Genomic DNA, 15,823 nt, shown 5'->3' on the forward strand with positions numbered 1-15,823 from the left:
AAGATGGAGAAGTTGGAGGAGTTATGAGATAACAGTGAAGCTTACTCTACAGTAGGTAATGTGTAACTTTAGCAAATTAGTCTGTAAGTTTGGCCGAACGTGTAAGCGGAGCCGGCCAATAGCAAATGTCACTCACTCACCCACCCACCGACCGACACTTGTTAAATAGCGTAGCGGTTAAAGACAGGGACCTGCAAACAAAAGATCTTATTATTATAATTATGCATTAGGATTTGTTCCAGATAAATAAATACTTCACTGAATACAACTTTCAGTAGCTACGTTATAGTAAGCCTAAAATAAAATTGTTTATGGTGACAAGTTCTGGTGGATTTTCGAAGTACGCATCCATACATGCTTTTTGGGATAATATAGGCTAGATCAAAACCCCTATATTATAGTCACATATATTGATAATTACTGAATCAATGTCATTCACGTATGAAAGAAAAAGGAACGTTTTTGTACCATGAAATGAAATAGCTTTGGCAGTGTATAGTCCATCAGTTCATCTTCAGTTTCGCTAGCAATTGCTCAATTCTTATGACTATTCCAAGAAGTAAGTTAGTAGATACTATTATGCCTATTACTGGCTAATAAGCTGTTAAAACAGCCAGTGGCAAAAGCTATACATTTTATAGTTGCGATTTGTGGTGGAGGTAAGCTTAATAAGAAACGTTAGTCAGATTAACACAATTCTTAATGATGTCTAGCAAAATAAACTTGATGTGATGTTACTGCATGAAAAAATTAACAATGTCGAGATGCTATACCACACTGGGCAAATGTATACCACTGTGGTGTAGTGGTTAAGGACACTGCTTCTCACGTGGGAGACCTGGTTTCGAGTCCAGTGAGGGCAATAATATTATTCACTTTAAATTGCGGGACGTATCAATGTTTAGGTCATAAATGCATAGTCTATGATCTGAGGCACCATGGACTTTAGCAAGGTTTAGGCTGCGATATTGGAATCAACAATACATTACATTTTCTTTTTGATCTCAGCTTGTTGCCCTACATGAAGACTCCATTTAATTATTTAGTGTTGTCCTGAGTCACTGAGTCTCTCTCCTCAGACCCGACTCACAGCACACAGCTGTTGGGGTAAAGGACCGAGTGTGAACCCCACAGCTGGAGTGAGGTCCAGATCATTCTCTGTTACTCCAGGAGGAGGGGAGAAATGAAAGCGCTGCAGGAGGGAAGTGAAGAAGAGGAAAAGCTCCATCCTGGCCAGACTCTCCCCCAGACACACCCTACGACCTGAGAGAGAGAGACATAGAAGAACAAGATGTCTGTACAATAGATCATAGTCTAGTTCTATTTTCTACCCCACGCTAAAACATCAGGAGAAATTAATACCTGCAGAAAAAGCCATAAAGGCTTCCTTCTTGATGAATCTGCCCTGCTCATCCAGAAAGTGGGCGGGATTAAAGGTGTGGGGGCTCTCCCATTCACCCTCATCATGAAGAACAGACGTCAGTAGAGGAATCACACACGTCCCCTACAACCAATAAAATTTGACAAATACAGAGTTAAGGTGAAGAGTGAGATCAAATTTAGTAGATGGTTTCTTTACAAAGCAATTCATCATCATCATCATCATCTTCCGCGTATCCGGGGCCGGGTCGCGGGGGCAGCAGTCTAAGCAAGGATGCCCAGACTTCCGTCTCCTCAGACACTTCCTCCAGCTCTTCCAGGGGGACACTGAGGCGTTCCCAGGCCAGCCGGGAGACATAGTCCCTCCAGCGTGTCCTAGGTCTTCACCGGGGTCTCCTCCCGGTGGGACGGGACCGGAACACCCTCCCAGGAAGGTGTTCCGGAGGCATCCAAAACAGATGCCCAAGCCACCTCAGCTGACCCCTCTCGATGCGGTGGAGCAGCGGCTCTACTCTGAGCTCCTCCCGGGTGACCGAGCTTCTCACCCTATCTCTAAGGGATCGCCCAGCCACCCTGCGGAGAAAGCTCATTTCGGCCGCCTGTATCCGGGATCTTGTCCTTTCGGTCATGACCCAAAGCTCATGACCATAGGTGAGAGTAAGAACGTAGATTGACAGACCGATACATCGACCGCATTACTGCAGAAGCTGCACCGATCCGTCTGTCAATCTCCCGTTCCATCCTTCCCTCACTCGTGAACAGGACCCCTAGATACTTAAACTCCTCCACTTGAGGCAGGCACTCTCCACCAACCTGAAGTGGGCAAGCCACCCTTTTCCGACTGAGGACCATGGCCTCGGATTTGGAGGTACTGATTTTCATCCCCACCTCTTCACACTCGGCTGCAAACCGTCCAAGTGCATGCTGAAGGTCCTGGCTTGAAGGGGCCAACATGACAACATCATCCGCAAAGAGCAGAGACGAAATCGTGTGGTCCCCAAACCTGACACCCTCCGGCCCCTGGCTGCGCCTAGAAATTCTGTCCATAAAAATTACGAACAGAACCGGTGACAAAGGGCAGCCCTGCCGGAGTCCAACATGCACAGGGAACAGGTCTGACTTACTGCCGGCAATGCGGACCAAGCTCCTGCTTCAGTTGTACAGGGACCTGACAGCCCTTAGCAAAGGACCCAGGACCCCATATTCCCGAAGCACCCTCCACAGGATGCCGCGAGGGACACAGTCGAATGCCTTCTCCAAATCCACAAAACACATGTGGATTGGTTGGGCAAACTCCCATGAACCCTCCATCACCCTGTAGAGGGTATAGAGCTGGTCCAGTGTTCCACGGCCTGGACGAAAACCACACTGTTCCTCCTGAATCCGAGGTTCTACTATCGGCCGTATTCTCCTCTCCAGAACCCTGGCATAGACTTTCCCGGGGAGGCTGAGAAGTGTGATCCCCCTATAGTTGGAACACACCCTCCGGTCCCCCTTCTTAAAAAGAGGGACTACCACCCCGGTCTGCCATCCCAGAGGCACTGTCCCCGACTGCCACGCGATGTTGCACAGGCGTGTCAAACAAGACAGTCCCACAACATCCAGAGACTTGAGGTACTCAGGGCGGATCTCATCGACCCCCGGTGCCTTGCCACCGAGGAGTTTCTTAACCACCTCTGTGACTTCAGCCCGTGTGATGGACGAGTCCACCTCTGAGCCCTCATCCTCTGCTTCCTCAATGGAAGACGTGACGGTGGGATTGAGGAGATCCTCGAAGTAATCCTTCCACCGCCCGACGACATCCCCAGTTGAGGTCAACAGCTGCCCACCTCTACTGTAAACAGCGTTGGTAGGGCACTGTTTCCCTCTCCTGAGGCGCCGGATGGTTTGCCAGAATCTCTTCGAGGCCAGCCGATAGTCCTTCTCCATGGCCTCACCGAACTCTTCCCAGGCCCGAGTTTTTGCCTCCACAACCACCCGGGCTGCAGTCCGCTTGGCCTGTCGGTACCCGTCAGCTGCCTCAGGAGTCCCACAAGCCAACCAGGCCTGATAAGACTCCTTCTTCAGCTTGACAGCATCCCTTACTTCCGGTGTCCACCACCGGGTTCGGGGATTGCCGCCTCGACAGGCACCGGAGACCTTACGGCCACAGATCCGAGCGGCCGCTTCGACAATGGCGGTGGAGAACATGGTCCACTCGGACTCAATATCTCCAGCCTCCCTCGGGATCCAGTCGAAACTCTGCCGGAGGTGGGAGTTAAAGATCTCTCTGACAGGAGACTCGGCCAGACATTCCCAGCAGACCCTTACAGTACGCTTGGGCCTGCCGAGTCTGTCCAGCTTCCTCCCCCGCCATCGGATCCAACTCAGAAACCAGGTGGTGATCAGTTGACAGCTCCGCCCCTCTCTTCACCCGAGTGTCCAAGACATATGGCCGCAGGTCAGATGAAACGACAACAAAGTCGATCATCGACCTGCGGCCTAGGGTGTCCTGGTGCCACGTGCACTGATGGATACCCTTATGCTTGAACATGGTGTTCGTTATGGACAAACCGTGACTAGCACAGAAGTCCAATAACTGAACACCGCTCGGGTTCAGATCAGGGGGGCCGTTCCTCCCAATCATGCCCCTCCAGGTGTCACTGTCATTGCCTACGTGGGCGTTGAAGTCCCCCAGTAGAACGATAGAGTCCCCAGTCGCAGTACCCCTCCCAGAGACTCCAAGAAGGTCGGGTACTCTGCACTGCCGTTTGGCCCGTAGGCACAAACAACAGTGAGAGACCTATCCCCGACCCGTAGGCGCAGGGAAACTACCCCCTCGTTCACCGGGGTAAACTTCAACACATGGCGGCAGAGCTCGGGAGCTATAAGCAAACCCACACCAGCTCGCCGCCTCTCACCATGGGCAACTCCAGAGTGGTGAAGAGTCCATCCTCTCTCAAGGAGTGTGGTTCCAGAGCCCAAGCCGTGCGTAGAGGTGATCCCGACTACCTCTAGTCGGAACCTCTCAAACTCACGCACGATCTCAGGCTCCTTCCCTGCCAGCGAGGTGACATTCCATGTCCCTAGAGCTAGTTTCCGTGTCCAGGGATCGGGTTGTCTAGGCCCCCGCCTTCGACTGCCGCCCGATCCTCTCTGCACCGGCCCCTTATGGTCCCTCCTGTGGGTGGTGAGCCCACGGGAGGGCGGCCCCTTGTCGCTCGTTCGGGCTGGGCCCGGACGGGCCCCATGGGGAAAGGCCTGGCCACCAGGCGCTCGCGAACGAGCCCCAACCCCGGGCCTGGCTCCAGGGTGGGGCCCCGGCTGCGCCATGCCGGGCGACGTCACAGAACACAAGATTGTTTTCATCATTATGGGGTTTTTGAACCGCTCTTAGTCTGACCCGTCGCCTAGGACCTGTTTGCCTTGGGAGACCCTACCAGGGGCATATAGCCCCAGACAACATAGCTCCTAGGGTCACTCGGGTACTCAAACCCCTCCACCACATTAAGGTGGCAGTTCAAGGAGAGGCAATTCAGTGATCACTAATTGTATAAAAAATGTGTGATAACTGCCTTTGTTATCAATTTAAGAGATTTGTATCCATAATGACCGAAATATTCGATTTTCCATTTACATTAATGAAAAATCCTGTACAAAAGTCCTGGTATCTGACCTTCTTGATGAAATATCCCTGGAAGGTAATGTCTCGACTGGTGGTGTGAGGGATAGACATGGGTAAAATGCTGGCCAATCTCTGGGTCTCATGTATCACAGCATCAGTGTAGGGCAGGTTCTTCCTGTCTTCTACCAAAGGTTGACGACTTCCTATAACCCTGCTGATCTCCTCTTGGACCTTGTCTGAAACCAAATGGAAGTACTGGTTGGAGTTACTACAGTGAAACCATTTGATAACATGTAATCTTTTACCAAGCAATGCTGATCTAGTTTCATGGAAGAGAAAGAGAGTGAATGTGTGGAGTTGTGTTTAGTAACCTCACCCTGTATGTGGGGGTACTTGGCCATGAGCAATAGACCCCAGCACAAGGTGTTCCCGGTGGTGTCAGTACCAGCAACAAACAGGTTAGCCACACTAAACACCAGGTTGTCATTATGGTAGAGAGAATCCATGTTGCCTGATTCCTAATAGAAACACACCCACACATTTTCTCAATAATGTACAGTTTCTTAACACTGTGACACCCATTAGGACTCAGTACCAGTCAAAAGTTAGAGTACAACTGGTCAAATTGTTTAAGTCTTTCTCAGTGCAGTGAGTGTTTTTTTGCTTATAGAACTACTATAAAACATAAAAAGAAAACAAGAGTAAAATGAATTTCTTGTTGTCCAAAAAGGTAAATGATATCTTCAGAGATGGCTAGAAGAAATTTAAGAAACTGGGCAGGATGAAGACCGAAAATCTAGTGGAAGACCCAAAAAGGTATTTGATGAATAATACTCCAAGATCACTTCATTGAAGAAGAAAGTGCATACTTCGACCATGAGACAAAATAAAAATAGGTATTGTAGGGTGGGAAGGACTAAAGATGTAGTTGCTTCTCTATCCCTCAATGCTGTTTCAAATATAAAAAATCTGACTGGGAGGTATTTTGTTTGTTTCCAGTATCCACATTTTCCATAAAGTTTAGGAAGGTAATAGCTACTGTTAAAGTTGACAGCTTCTGCTTTTGTTGGTGAATGTTAATGGTGAACAACAATTGTTGTGTTCTGCTGCAGGGTCCACCACAGGGAAATATGAGTTCTATTCTATGTTCTATGAGGTAATATGGATACAACACTTTGTTATGCATACCTGATATGCAGATTTTGTAGGCAATCTCCTTACCTCCAGGGTATGTTTTCGGACAAGGAATGAGTCCACAAAGCCTCTACACATCTGGGTGTTGAGAGTCTCCTTCAGGCCCCTAACGATCTCCATTAAATCCGCCTTTGCCTCGACAACATTCTTTTTTATATACATCAGGTTCTTTATCCATGGTCCCAACCAGGGAAACATATTGTATATCTGTAGACAGAGTTGGGGAGTAACAGATTTCAAGTAACAAAAAAGAGTAACTGTAATCCGTTACCAACTAAAATATTGTAATCAGATTACAGATGCTTTAGAAAAACAGCTGTCTATTTTGCTAATATAGCCTCAGCAAGCCATGCATGCAAAAAAAAATGTATTTCCGTACGTCATGCATTAGCTTCATTATCAACATTCTATTTGATAAGTAGGATAAATGTGCCCATCCATGGCAATCAAAAGCCTAACGATCTCCATCACCTCTGTCTTCCAATCGACGATATTCTTTTTTTATAAGCATCAGGTTTTTTATCCATGTGCCCAACCAGGGAAACATATTGTATATCTGCATAAAAAATACAGATATTTTGATATCTGCCTATATAATACACACAACTTATTATTGTGGTGAGAACGCTTGTACAATAATTATGCAAACCTTCTCACCTCATCGTATATAATTATACATAGACACCAACATGTTTAGCACCCTTGATACAAATGAGTAAATGTTTTATTGTACAGGGATTTACTTTTCGTCTGTGAAAGTTCCCATATAAAGTATAACCCAGTTTACAAAGAAGTTGGGATGCTGTGTAAAATGTAAAGAAAAACAGAATCTATATTTAAACCCTATAGATCCCTATAGAGAGCAGCTATGTCGCTTTCCTCTCGTCCAAACAACCACGCCCCCTATGGGGGGAAAGCTAGCTGTGAAAGTGCAAATTTGTAAATATTAGTGGTACCATATGCCTGAATGTTGCTGTGTTGTATTTTTCGCTTCGAATAAGAGATAAAACCCTAGTTTACGCTTTTCTTTACTCCTCAAAAAAGCAAAGGACAAGCAAAAGCAGAGATCTGTGACTTCAGGCAATCCTCACAGAGGGTAAATATTCAACTATGGGACCCGTCCAGTCAACATGTTTATTTCTGTGGCAAACACTTCATCACAGGTTAGTTAATGATGCTAAAGTCAACAGTTAAAATGTTAAAAGTCAAAGAAGTGAATGTTGATGCTGCGTTGAAAAGGCAGTACATAGAACATTCTGAAAAATTCACTTCCTGAAGTGATTTTAGGTCATGATTATCATCATAATAATCCCAATTCAAAGGGTATCTAAATGCTGCTGGATTTGTAATTCCTAATTTTGTTAGATATGTAAATCCCTGTATGTTGAAATTCATGTCAGGTTGTTGCACTGCGCTCACATTAATTATTTCGTGTGATGCATTGATAATCAGTACATTTGCGCATGTGTATGTGAACTGTATGTTACAGGGGTGAGGATGGAATTATTATTGTCTATTGTACATTGTAGCCTACTAAACATGTTAGGGATTTAATTGGTTTACAGTAACGTCACATTGGACAGAATACCAAAACAGCAAAAAAAAGTGACAGATATCATATCTACTACCTGTAGATTCAATAAGGTAGTTGTGTCAGGATATGACACCTCCGGCCACCGGGTTGGGTCGTTTAAAGGAGGCAGAATGAATGGACACCCCATAATTGTTTGCCTGAATGAGCACAGTGTTTGTGCTCATAATAGCTAAAAAGCAATATGGTTTTCTTATGTCGTATGAATGAATTGACAAAGACATTGGATTTTGTATTCACAGCCGGTCAAATAAAATTGTCTGTTTACCCCCAAAAAGGTGCGGGAGCATGACACGAAGGCAAAGTACCCGGATGGGCAGTGATCTCATCATTTAATATCATTTAAAAATTCAGAGAATCCGTATGAATCTCTGTACGCGAGGGACAAGACTGAGAACCAATACTGGATGGCCATGATCTCAGGGCCTTCAGGCGGCACTGCATTAACAGATATGATTCTGTAGCAGAAATCATGGCATGGGATCAGCAACATTTCCAATAACCATTGTCTGTGAACAGAGTATGTCACTGCATCCAGAAATGCAAGTTAAAGCTCTACTATGCAAAGAAGAAACCAGATATAAACAGAATCCAGAATTAGCGCAGTCTTCTCTTGGCCTAAGCTAATTTAATATAGACTGAGGTAAAGAGGTTAACTGTCCTGTGGTCTGACAAAAATCTAAATACTAATAAATTTTAGGAATCATGGACGCCGCATCCTCCGGACTAAAGAGGAGAGGGACCATCTGGCTTGTTATCAGCGCAGAGATCAGAATCTAGCATTCATAATGGTATGGGGGTGCATTAGTGAAAGCATCATTAATTCTGAACAATATATACAGGTTTAGGAGTAACATATCCTGCCATCCAGACATTGTCTTTTTCTGGGAAGGCTTTGCTTAGTTTAGCAAGATAATGCCAAACCTCATTAATCACTTATTACAAAACATGGTTCCACAGTAAAAGAGTCCTTGTCCTAATCTGGCCTGCCTGCAGTCCAGACCTGTCACCCACAGAAAACATTTGGCGCATTATGAAATGAAAAATACGACAAAGCAGACCTCAAACTGTTGACCAGCTGAAGTAGTATATTAAGCAAGAATGGTAAAACATTTCACTTTCAAAACTATAGCAATTGGTCTCAGTTACAGAGTATTTTTAAAAGAGGTGAAGCAGCACATTGGTCAACATATCCCTGTTTCATCTTTTTTGAAACATGTTGCTGCCATCAAATTCAAAATGGGCATCCAATGCAAACATTTCTCAGTTTCAACATTTGATATGATGTCTTTGTACTATTTTCTATTTAATATAGGGTTTTAATGATTTGCACACCATTCCATTCTGTTTGTTTTTTGCATTTTATGCAGTGTCCAACTTTTATGAGACACCAAACTTTTGAGCAGCTGAAATCCTAAATCAAGCAAGAATGGGAATACATTTCACTTTTAAAACTACAGCAATTGGTGTCCCCAGTTCCCAAACACTTACAGAGTATTGTTTAAAGAAGAGGTGTTGTAACACAGTTGTATACAATGCTGTCCAATCTTTTTTCAGCCATGTATTTTTTGAAAACCAATAACATTTCTCAGTTTCAACATTTGATATGTTGTCTTTGTACTATTTTCAATAAAATATAGAGATAAAATGATTTGCACGTGTTCACATCAGCATTCTGTTTTTATTTGCATTAGGTGCAGTGGCCCAACTTTTTTGGCATGTGTAGTGTGTGTGTGTGTGTATGAACATTTAGTTTAGCTAATTTCATTGTATTCTTTTAATTGAGGAAATTCAATATATTCAGAAAATACACAGGATTCAATGAGAAGACTGTACCTGAATTGATGCAGAGCCCATAAGTCGTAGATTTTCTTTAGACCTATTCACCATACCAATGAATAGGGGGTCAGTGTATTCCAGCCTGCTGCCAAACACAATGGCTGAGATTATATTGGAGACGGCAGAGGTCACAGGCTTGGTGGTGTCCAATGCATTCCCTGCAATTAGACAAACATTTACAAATGATGTGGTTAAAACAAATAATTATAACCAGGCAATTAATTAGGTATGACATACATGTTTAGAGATACCCAGTATTGTTCTTACCCTCATGTTTTTTAAATTCTTCAATTAGGTAAGTAATTTCTTCCAAGATTTTCTCCTCGCTCCCTTTCTTGCCCATTCCAAAGTCCCTAAGGTTTGTCAGGGCAAAGCGCCTCATCTCTTTCCATGAGTCTCCATTGGCAGCCAGAATCCCTGTAAAGGAGGTATGGTTTCCATGAGAATTTTATGTGTATTAAAGGGATACTTGTCTGAAAGATTTCTAGGGAAGTGAGATTTGTTTAACACAAAGTTGGCCATAAGGAGCGAGGAATGTTTTTGCGAATCAAAACAATATTACATCACACTTGGGATTAAATGGAGAGCACGATCTGAAAAATAACTGTACTTTTGTTTCATATATCTAAGCCTCCATGTTATTTTGATCGTGCTAAGTCAATTTAATATGTAGTTGGGGTTGTGTTGCTTGATGAAGCCACTAGAAGTCTTTCAGCAATGTTCCTAACAGCAAATATATTGATGTACAAGGTGTCAATATTTTTTCACTTTCTAAATAACTAGAACTCAGTACAACTTGCTTCCTACCGTGCCGTAACCCCCTCTGCTTCCACAGCATTTTTCTTTAAACATTATCCTGGTGGACAGGATAATGCTAGCAAGATAATTAACTAACTTAACAATAAGCAACAAAATGGCTTGTCATCATTTGAAGGTTTCATTTTTGGAAGTGATTATACATGGTGATATTTAACTATACATGTTTGAACTATATTTGAAATACACTGGTAGCTGGATATGTTTTGATTTTCCCTGATTTTCACCAGTTCCCAGGTAAAATGCATTCAAATATGTATTCACAAATGTATTCATGAATTGCATTTGGACCATTTAACAGGATCAAACAGTTTAACTGGATCAAAATAATTAACTATTAGATGTGTGGCCTACTGTATAATGTAAAAACAAATGTGAAGGCACTTTGCTTCTTTTCAAGCGACTGTCTGAACATTTAATAAAACCAACAGAACTAAACATTGAAAAAACACAGAACATAGAATAAACACAATAAACCGAGTCATTGAACATTGATAAAGCATAAATTTTTAGCCACTTCTGCTGGTAAATGTGTGTTAATTGTTGTGGGATATATGTAAATGTATCACTTAATCTGTTTAGATCAGGCTTGAGTGGTGATAATTTTACTGAACTGATGTATAAATGGATTGTACATTGTATATTTCTAGTTATGTAATGAGTTATTGGAATAGTCCTGATTCTTTGGGTTTAGACAAGAAGGAGAATGCCAGAGGTGTTGGCCGTGTGGTAAATGCGGGAGAGGGGATCTGGTATATGTTTGTTTGTAACACACGTCTGAATGATATCAGTGGATCATTGAGTCCTCCATAAATCTGTCAGTCTGGTAATCTGCCTAAATAGTCAGTATCTTTGTTCTCTTGGTATGTGGCCAACTGTCTTGAAAGGGTAATTAATGTACCTTTAGCCCCTAGGGGGGTGGAAGGGCTATTTGCCTACTTGGGTAAACACTTAGGAAGGGAATATGTATTGTTGACATGAGACAGCTGTGCTGTATCTTACCACATCCCTTTGTGGTATAAGTACTGAATGTTTTTCCAACTGACCCCAGAGACGTCTCATGGTTTATTCTGTAAGCTTTGATTCTAGTATTAAAACTGCTTGTTCTGTCAAGAGAACTTGGTCTCTGTACCTACTTCTAAGAGGGTTCTATTTGAGATAATTTCTGTCACACTAGTTAAAACGCAAATTGATTTGAGTCTTATTAATTATTAAGGCTTATTCAAAACCTGTGTGTAGGACTGAATGATGACGCTAGAAATTTACTGTAAAATGTCTACTCTTTTTTATTCAAAGTTTTACTAGTATTGTGTAAATGTTTCTGGTTTTGCTAAGTAACCGTGGAGGTATAAAATTCTATTGTCAAAAGGAATTTATCAAAAGGAAATCGTGGAAATATGCACATTAAGCATCTTCAAAAGAATGCAATGTTTTGTTTTCTCCAGACATAATATTACTGTTCTGAGATCCACCTTTGACCTATCTGCACATGGAACAGAAGTTACCTACCTGAAGTGTTGACCGCGTCTTTGCAAATGTAAGCTGACTTGTTAACTTTATCAACTCATTCCAAATGCCCTGGAGGAAGACCAAACTGATACATGCAGTTAATGGTGAATGCTGCGAACCAGCAGGTTCCACTCTACAAGACAAGACTGAGATTTCTATAGGAAAATCTTTAATGGAACCAATGTTGCTTAATTTTAAACATGAAAAGCAAAAGATGCTTGTAAGGGGGAAATTCAGTTGCTTTGGATTTTGGACAGAAATATGGCATTAAAGGTTTTGTTATTTGGCTGAACTATCCCTCTAAGATGGTGACTCCGTTATCATTACCATGTCCTTGGTTGAGAACATGAAACAGTGGAGTGATGTCCCTGTCCCCAAAGTCCTCTGCCTGGTTAACCAGCGCATCTTTAACCGTCTTGTATCCCGCCAGAACGATCACTTTCTTGGGGCCAAAGTGCACCATGAAGACAGGGCCATATTTTTTGGAAAGCTGGACAGATAAAGCATACATAAAGAATACTGTAGGCAATGTTGACATATGAATGAGGGCTTCACATAAGGATTTAAAAACTACTATCAGTCAAGAGTCAATTCATGAAGTCAATAGTTTCCAGTTGGCTACACCTTGGTTCACTATAGAGTATATCAACTACTTTCAAATACATTTAGAAAATTAGGAATTAGATATTTCTTATTGGAATAAGCATGAATGCATAGAAAGAGGGAGTGGGATGTCTCCCTTTTCGGTCTCATTTTCTATGTTGATACAACCAAGCCACATAAAACTATCTTTAATATAAAGGGGGGTTCCTGAAGATGTACTGCACAAGAATAGGCTACTATTGATGAGAGGGTTACCTGCAGTCTTCAGGGTTAAAACTGCAGGACAAGCTGGTTTATGTTCATTAAGTATTTTACGTTTTGAAGTTTGAAAACCTACAGTATACTACTCTGTATTTGCAAAATAAATGTCTCCCACGGACAAACATACAGTGAGGGAAATAATTATTTGATCCCCTGGTGATTTTGTACGTTTGCCCACTGACAGAAATTATCAGTCTATCATTTTAATGGTAGGTTTATTTGAACAGTGAGAGACAAAAATCAAAAATCCAGAAGAACGGATGTCAAAATGTTATAAATTGATTTGCATTTTAAAGAGTGAAATATGTATTTGATCCCCTCTCAATCAGAAAGATTTCTGGCTCCCAGGTGTCTTTTATACAGGTAACGAGCTGAGATTAGGTGCACCTTCTGTTATGGAAATTGTTAACTAAGGTACATTTGAGAAATGTTTGTCTTTCTATTGCCTGGTATGTAAATCTTTAATCTCTATAATATCAGAGGATTATTAGGTACTCTGGCATTGTTCCTCTGCCTAGACCAAGAAGGGTATCAGCCCTTTGTTCCTTAGGAGCATAGGAGAGGGGGATCTGGTATTTGCCTAGGGGGCATCATTGACTGGTTTTGGCAGATTATAAGGTTACTCATTAATCTGTGCATCTGTATAACTCATCATAGTCTATCTATTGATTGTCCAGATGATGTAAGAGCTCTTTAGAGTTCAAGAGGTTACCCATGTGGGGAAGGACAGACTGCCCCTTGTGTGAAGCCTAGGTACTGACAGAACAAAGGGAATGTGTTTTATTGACAAGACAGATGGGCAGCATTTTACCACACCCCTTTTTCCACTATAAGTACTGATGATTGAAGTTAGAGACTCCTCGGATGATTATTCAGTAAGCGTTTGACGGGTCTATTTGCAAATAAACTATTAAATTGTGCAAGGGAATTTTACCTCTGTACTTCCCCTTTAAGAGTTCTGATCGATGGAATTGCCATCACAACTCTTAAAGGGAGTGCTCCTATTCTCAGCTTGTTACCTGTATAAAAGTCCACAGAAGCAATCAATCAATCAGATTCCAAACTCTCCACCAAGGCCAATACCAAAGAGCTGTCCAAGTAAGTCAGGGACAAGATTGTAGACCTACACAAGGCTGGAATGGACTACAACACCATCGCCAAGCAGCTTAAATGTTGAATGTTGTTCTCTTTTTATGATTTTACCCCATTTAGAAATCCCTCCAAGTTGACGTCCAATTTGCAATTAAGGCCTTATTTTACCGCATTAACTCCCAGCCAGCATAGGGCATTGGAAGATGAATACCTATTATATCTTTAAGTAATAATTCTGCTTTTATTCTGAGATGTACACAAGGATGGTCGGGCATTTTAGGTAAAATACACAACTGTAATAAAATACACAACCCAATCATTTCTATTCCTGAGCACACACAGAATGATCTGTGCTTCCGTGCTTCCCTCTCTCACTCATTCAAACACGTATGGAATGGCGGCCATTCAAACATCTGTTAACAGCGCAGAGATTTTCTTTTATATCAGCATCTCTACATGTATGTTATAGTGGATCTTAGATATCCTCAGCATTAGGTACCTTTGGATATAATGGATTTTAATTAGCCAATTTTCACTGATTTGGGACCAGCCTTGGCTTGGCACCTAGGGGTCCATCGACCACGGCTACAGCAACCCACCAAGGGGAATAATGCAACCCCGAAGTCCTACACCCTTGACCAACAATGAGTATTTCTCTGGAGTATCGGGAATCGCACACCTGTCAAAACAGATCGGGTTCCCTCACGTATAGACTCTTGGGAATCTAATTAGATATTCTCTCACATACAACAGGATTTTGAGAATTGGTTAAACTACTGGCATATTTTATGTTTTAATATCTCTGTTAATGATAACTTTTTCTTAGTTTGAATCTTGTGTTTCTGTTTTTAACTTATTATCGAAGGGTTTTTCTAGATTATGTAAATACAAGTTTATATTATGACAACAAGACAACAATAAAACAATCAACTGTTATTCTGCATGCATAAATTGGACTTTGTCACTCCCCGCTCCAGTGCAAACAATTCAATTCTCAAAACAGACTGATATGAACTATGGGAAAATATTTGTTCAGTCAGCCAGAGAGAATAGAAAATAGGAAGATATTGAAATTCCATCTCGGGGACCAATAAAACTTAAACATATAAACAGCAGTCTAACAAAAACTAAAGGACTTTCATTTGCATTACATGATTTGGGTTTAACCCAGCAGTTTCCCCTTGTTCATGACTGAAAACACAATATTGCTTTAACAAAACAATATCTGGGTCCAAACTATTTGGGCTAGACTTGTCTATTGACAAAAACAACTCAACAATATTAAAATGTACAGCGCCAATCTAACATTTTTCTTGCCTTTTAAAACATGTTAAAACACTTAAAAGTCTGACAACATCTTTGTTAGGGACTTTTCATACCTCACAGAGAGTACGGTAGGGTCTCTTGAGATCCATAATGAGCATGTTACCAAGCAAGGGCAGTGGCCTGGGTCCAGGAGGATTTATCCCCTGCTCCTCAGAACTGGAACCGAAGGAGAGAATGTAGACGGCCAGCAGAAACAGCACAGCCCCAAGAAATGTCACCATGCTGGGAATCTGGAAGAGAACATTTTCAACAAAAGCCATGTCTCCACGCATGCTGAACTTTGTTATTAAACTTGTTTTTTTCTCACAGGACTCCACAGATCACCAAAGAGAGTTGTTTGGAGGACTTGTATGAGCACCATGTGTTGCTACAATCTTAGTGTCTTCTACTTCAGTGTGGTTTTATGGCAGGTGGCATCTAACATTGGTGAATTACTGCCACCTATTGTGAGCCAGCAGTAGGAAAGACCTAAATCCTACTTGCCAGTCCTTTCTCTTCAAGAGATAAACATAAATTGTTTTAAGCTGAATCTGTAGACCGTCTACTCTTTATACTTTTCAAACTAAATTCCTGTATCCCTTTTTCTCTCAGCCGTTCCATGTATTGAA

The 15,823-nt window shown here is 42.2% G+C and overlaps 1 protein-coding gene across 1 annotated transcript; it reads right to left on the reverse strand.

The window, feature by feature from the left end:
• Window positions 1-621: 621 nt before the first annotated feature.
• LOC109616243 (cytochrome P450 2K1) lies at window positions 622-15,681 on the reverse strand. Its single transcript, XM_029123008.2, has 10 exons — window positions 15,523-15,681; window positions 15,269-15,445; window positions 12,261-12,423; window positions 9,876-10,025; window positions 9,606-9,766; window positions 6,206-6,385; window positions 5,361-5,502; window positions 5,036-5,220; window positions 1,363-1,504; window positions 622-1,263 (listed from the first exon to the last, which is right to left on the reverse strand). Exons 1-10 carry the CDS (start codon window positions 15,574-15,576, stop codon window positions 1,076-1,078), a joined length of 1,542 nt encoding a protein of 513 aa, XP_028978841.2. The 5' UTR covers window positions 15,577-15,681; the 3' UTR covers window positions 622-1,075.
• Window positions 15,682-15,823: the final 142 nt, after the last annotated feature.

Source organism: Esox lucius, chromosome 11 (genome assembly GCF_011004845.1).
Source record: "Esox lucius isolate fEsoLuc1 chromosome 11, fEsoLuc1.pri, whole genome shotgun sequence".
Classification (NCBI taxonomy): Eukaryota; Metazoa; Chordata; class Actinopteri; order Esociformes; family Esocidae; genus Esox; species Esox lucius.

Bases quoted from the DNA above. Each gene is read 5' to 3' on its own strand.
- LOC109616243 (XM_029123008.2), bottom strand. From the start codon at position 15,576: ATGGTGCTCATACAAGTCCTCCAAACAACTCTCTTTGGTGATCTGTGG. The intron at 12,424-15,268 runs GTATGAAAAGTC...TTATCTGTCCAG, and splicing joins CCTACCGTACTCTCTGTGAG to CTTTCCAAAAAATATGGCCC. The intron at 6,386-9,605 runs GTACAGTCTTCT...CTCTGTCTACAG, and splicing joins TGGGCTCTGCATCAATTCAG to ATATACAATATGTTTCCCTG.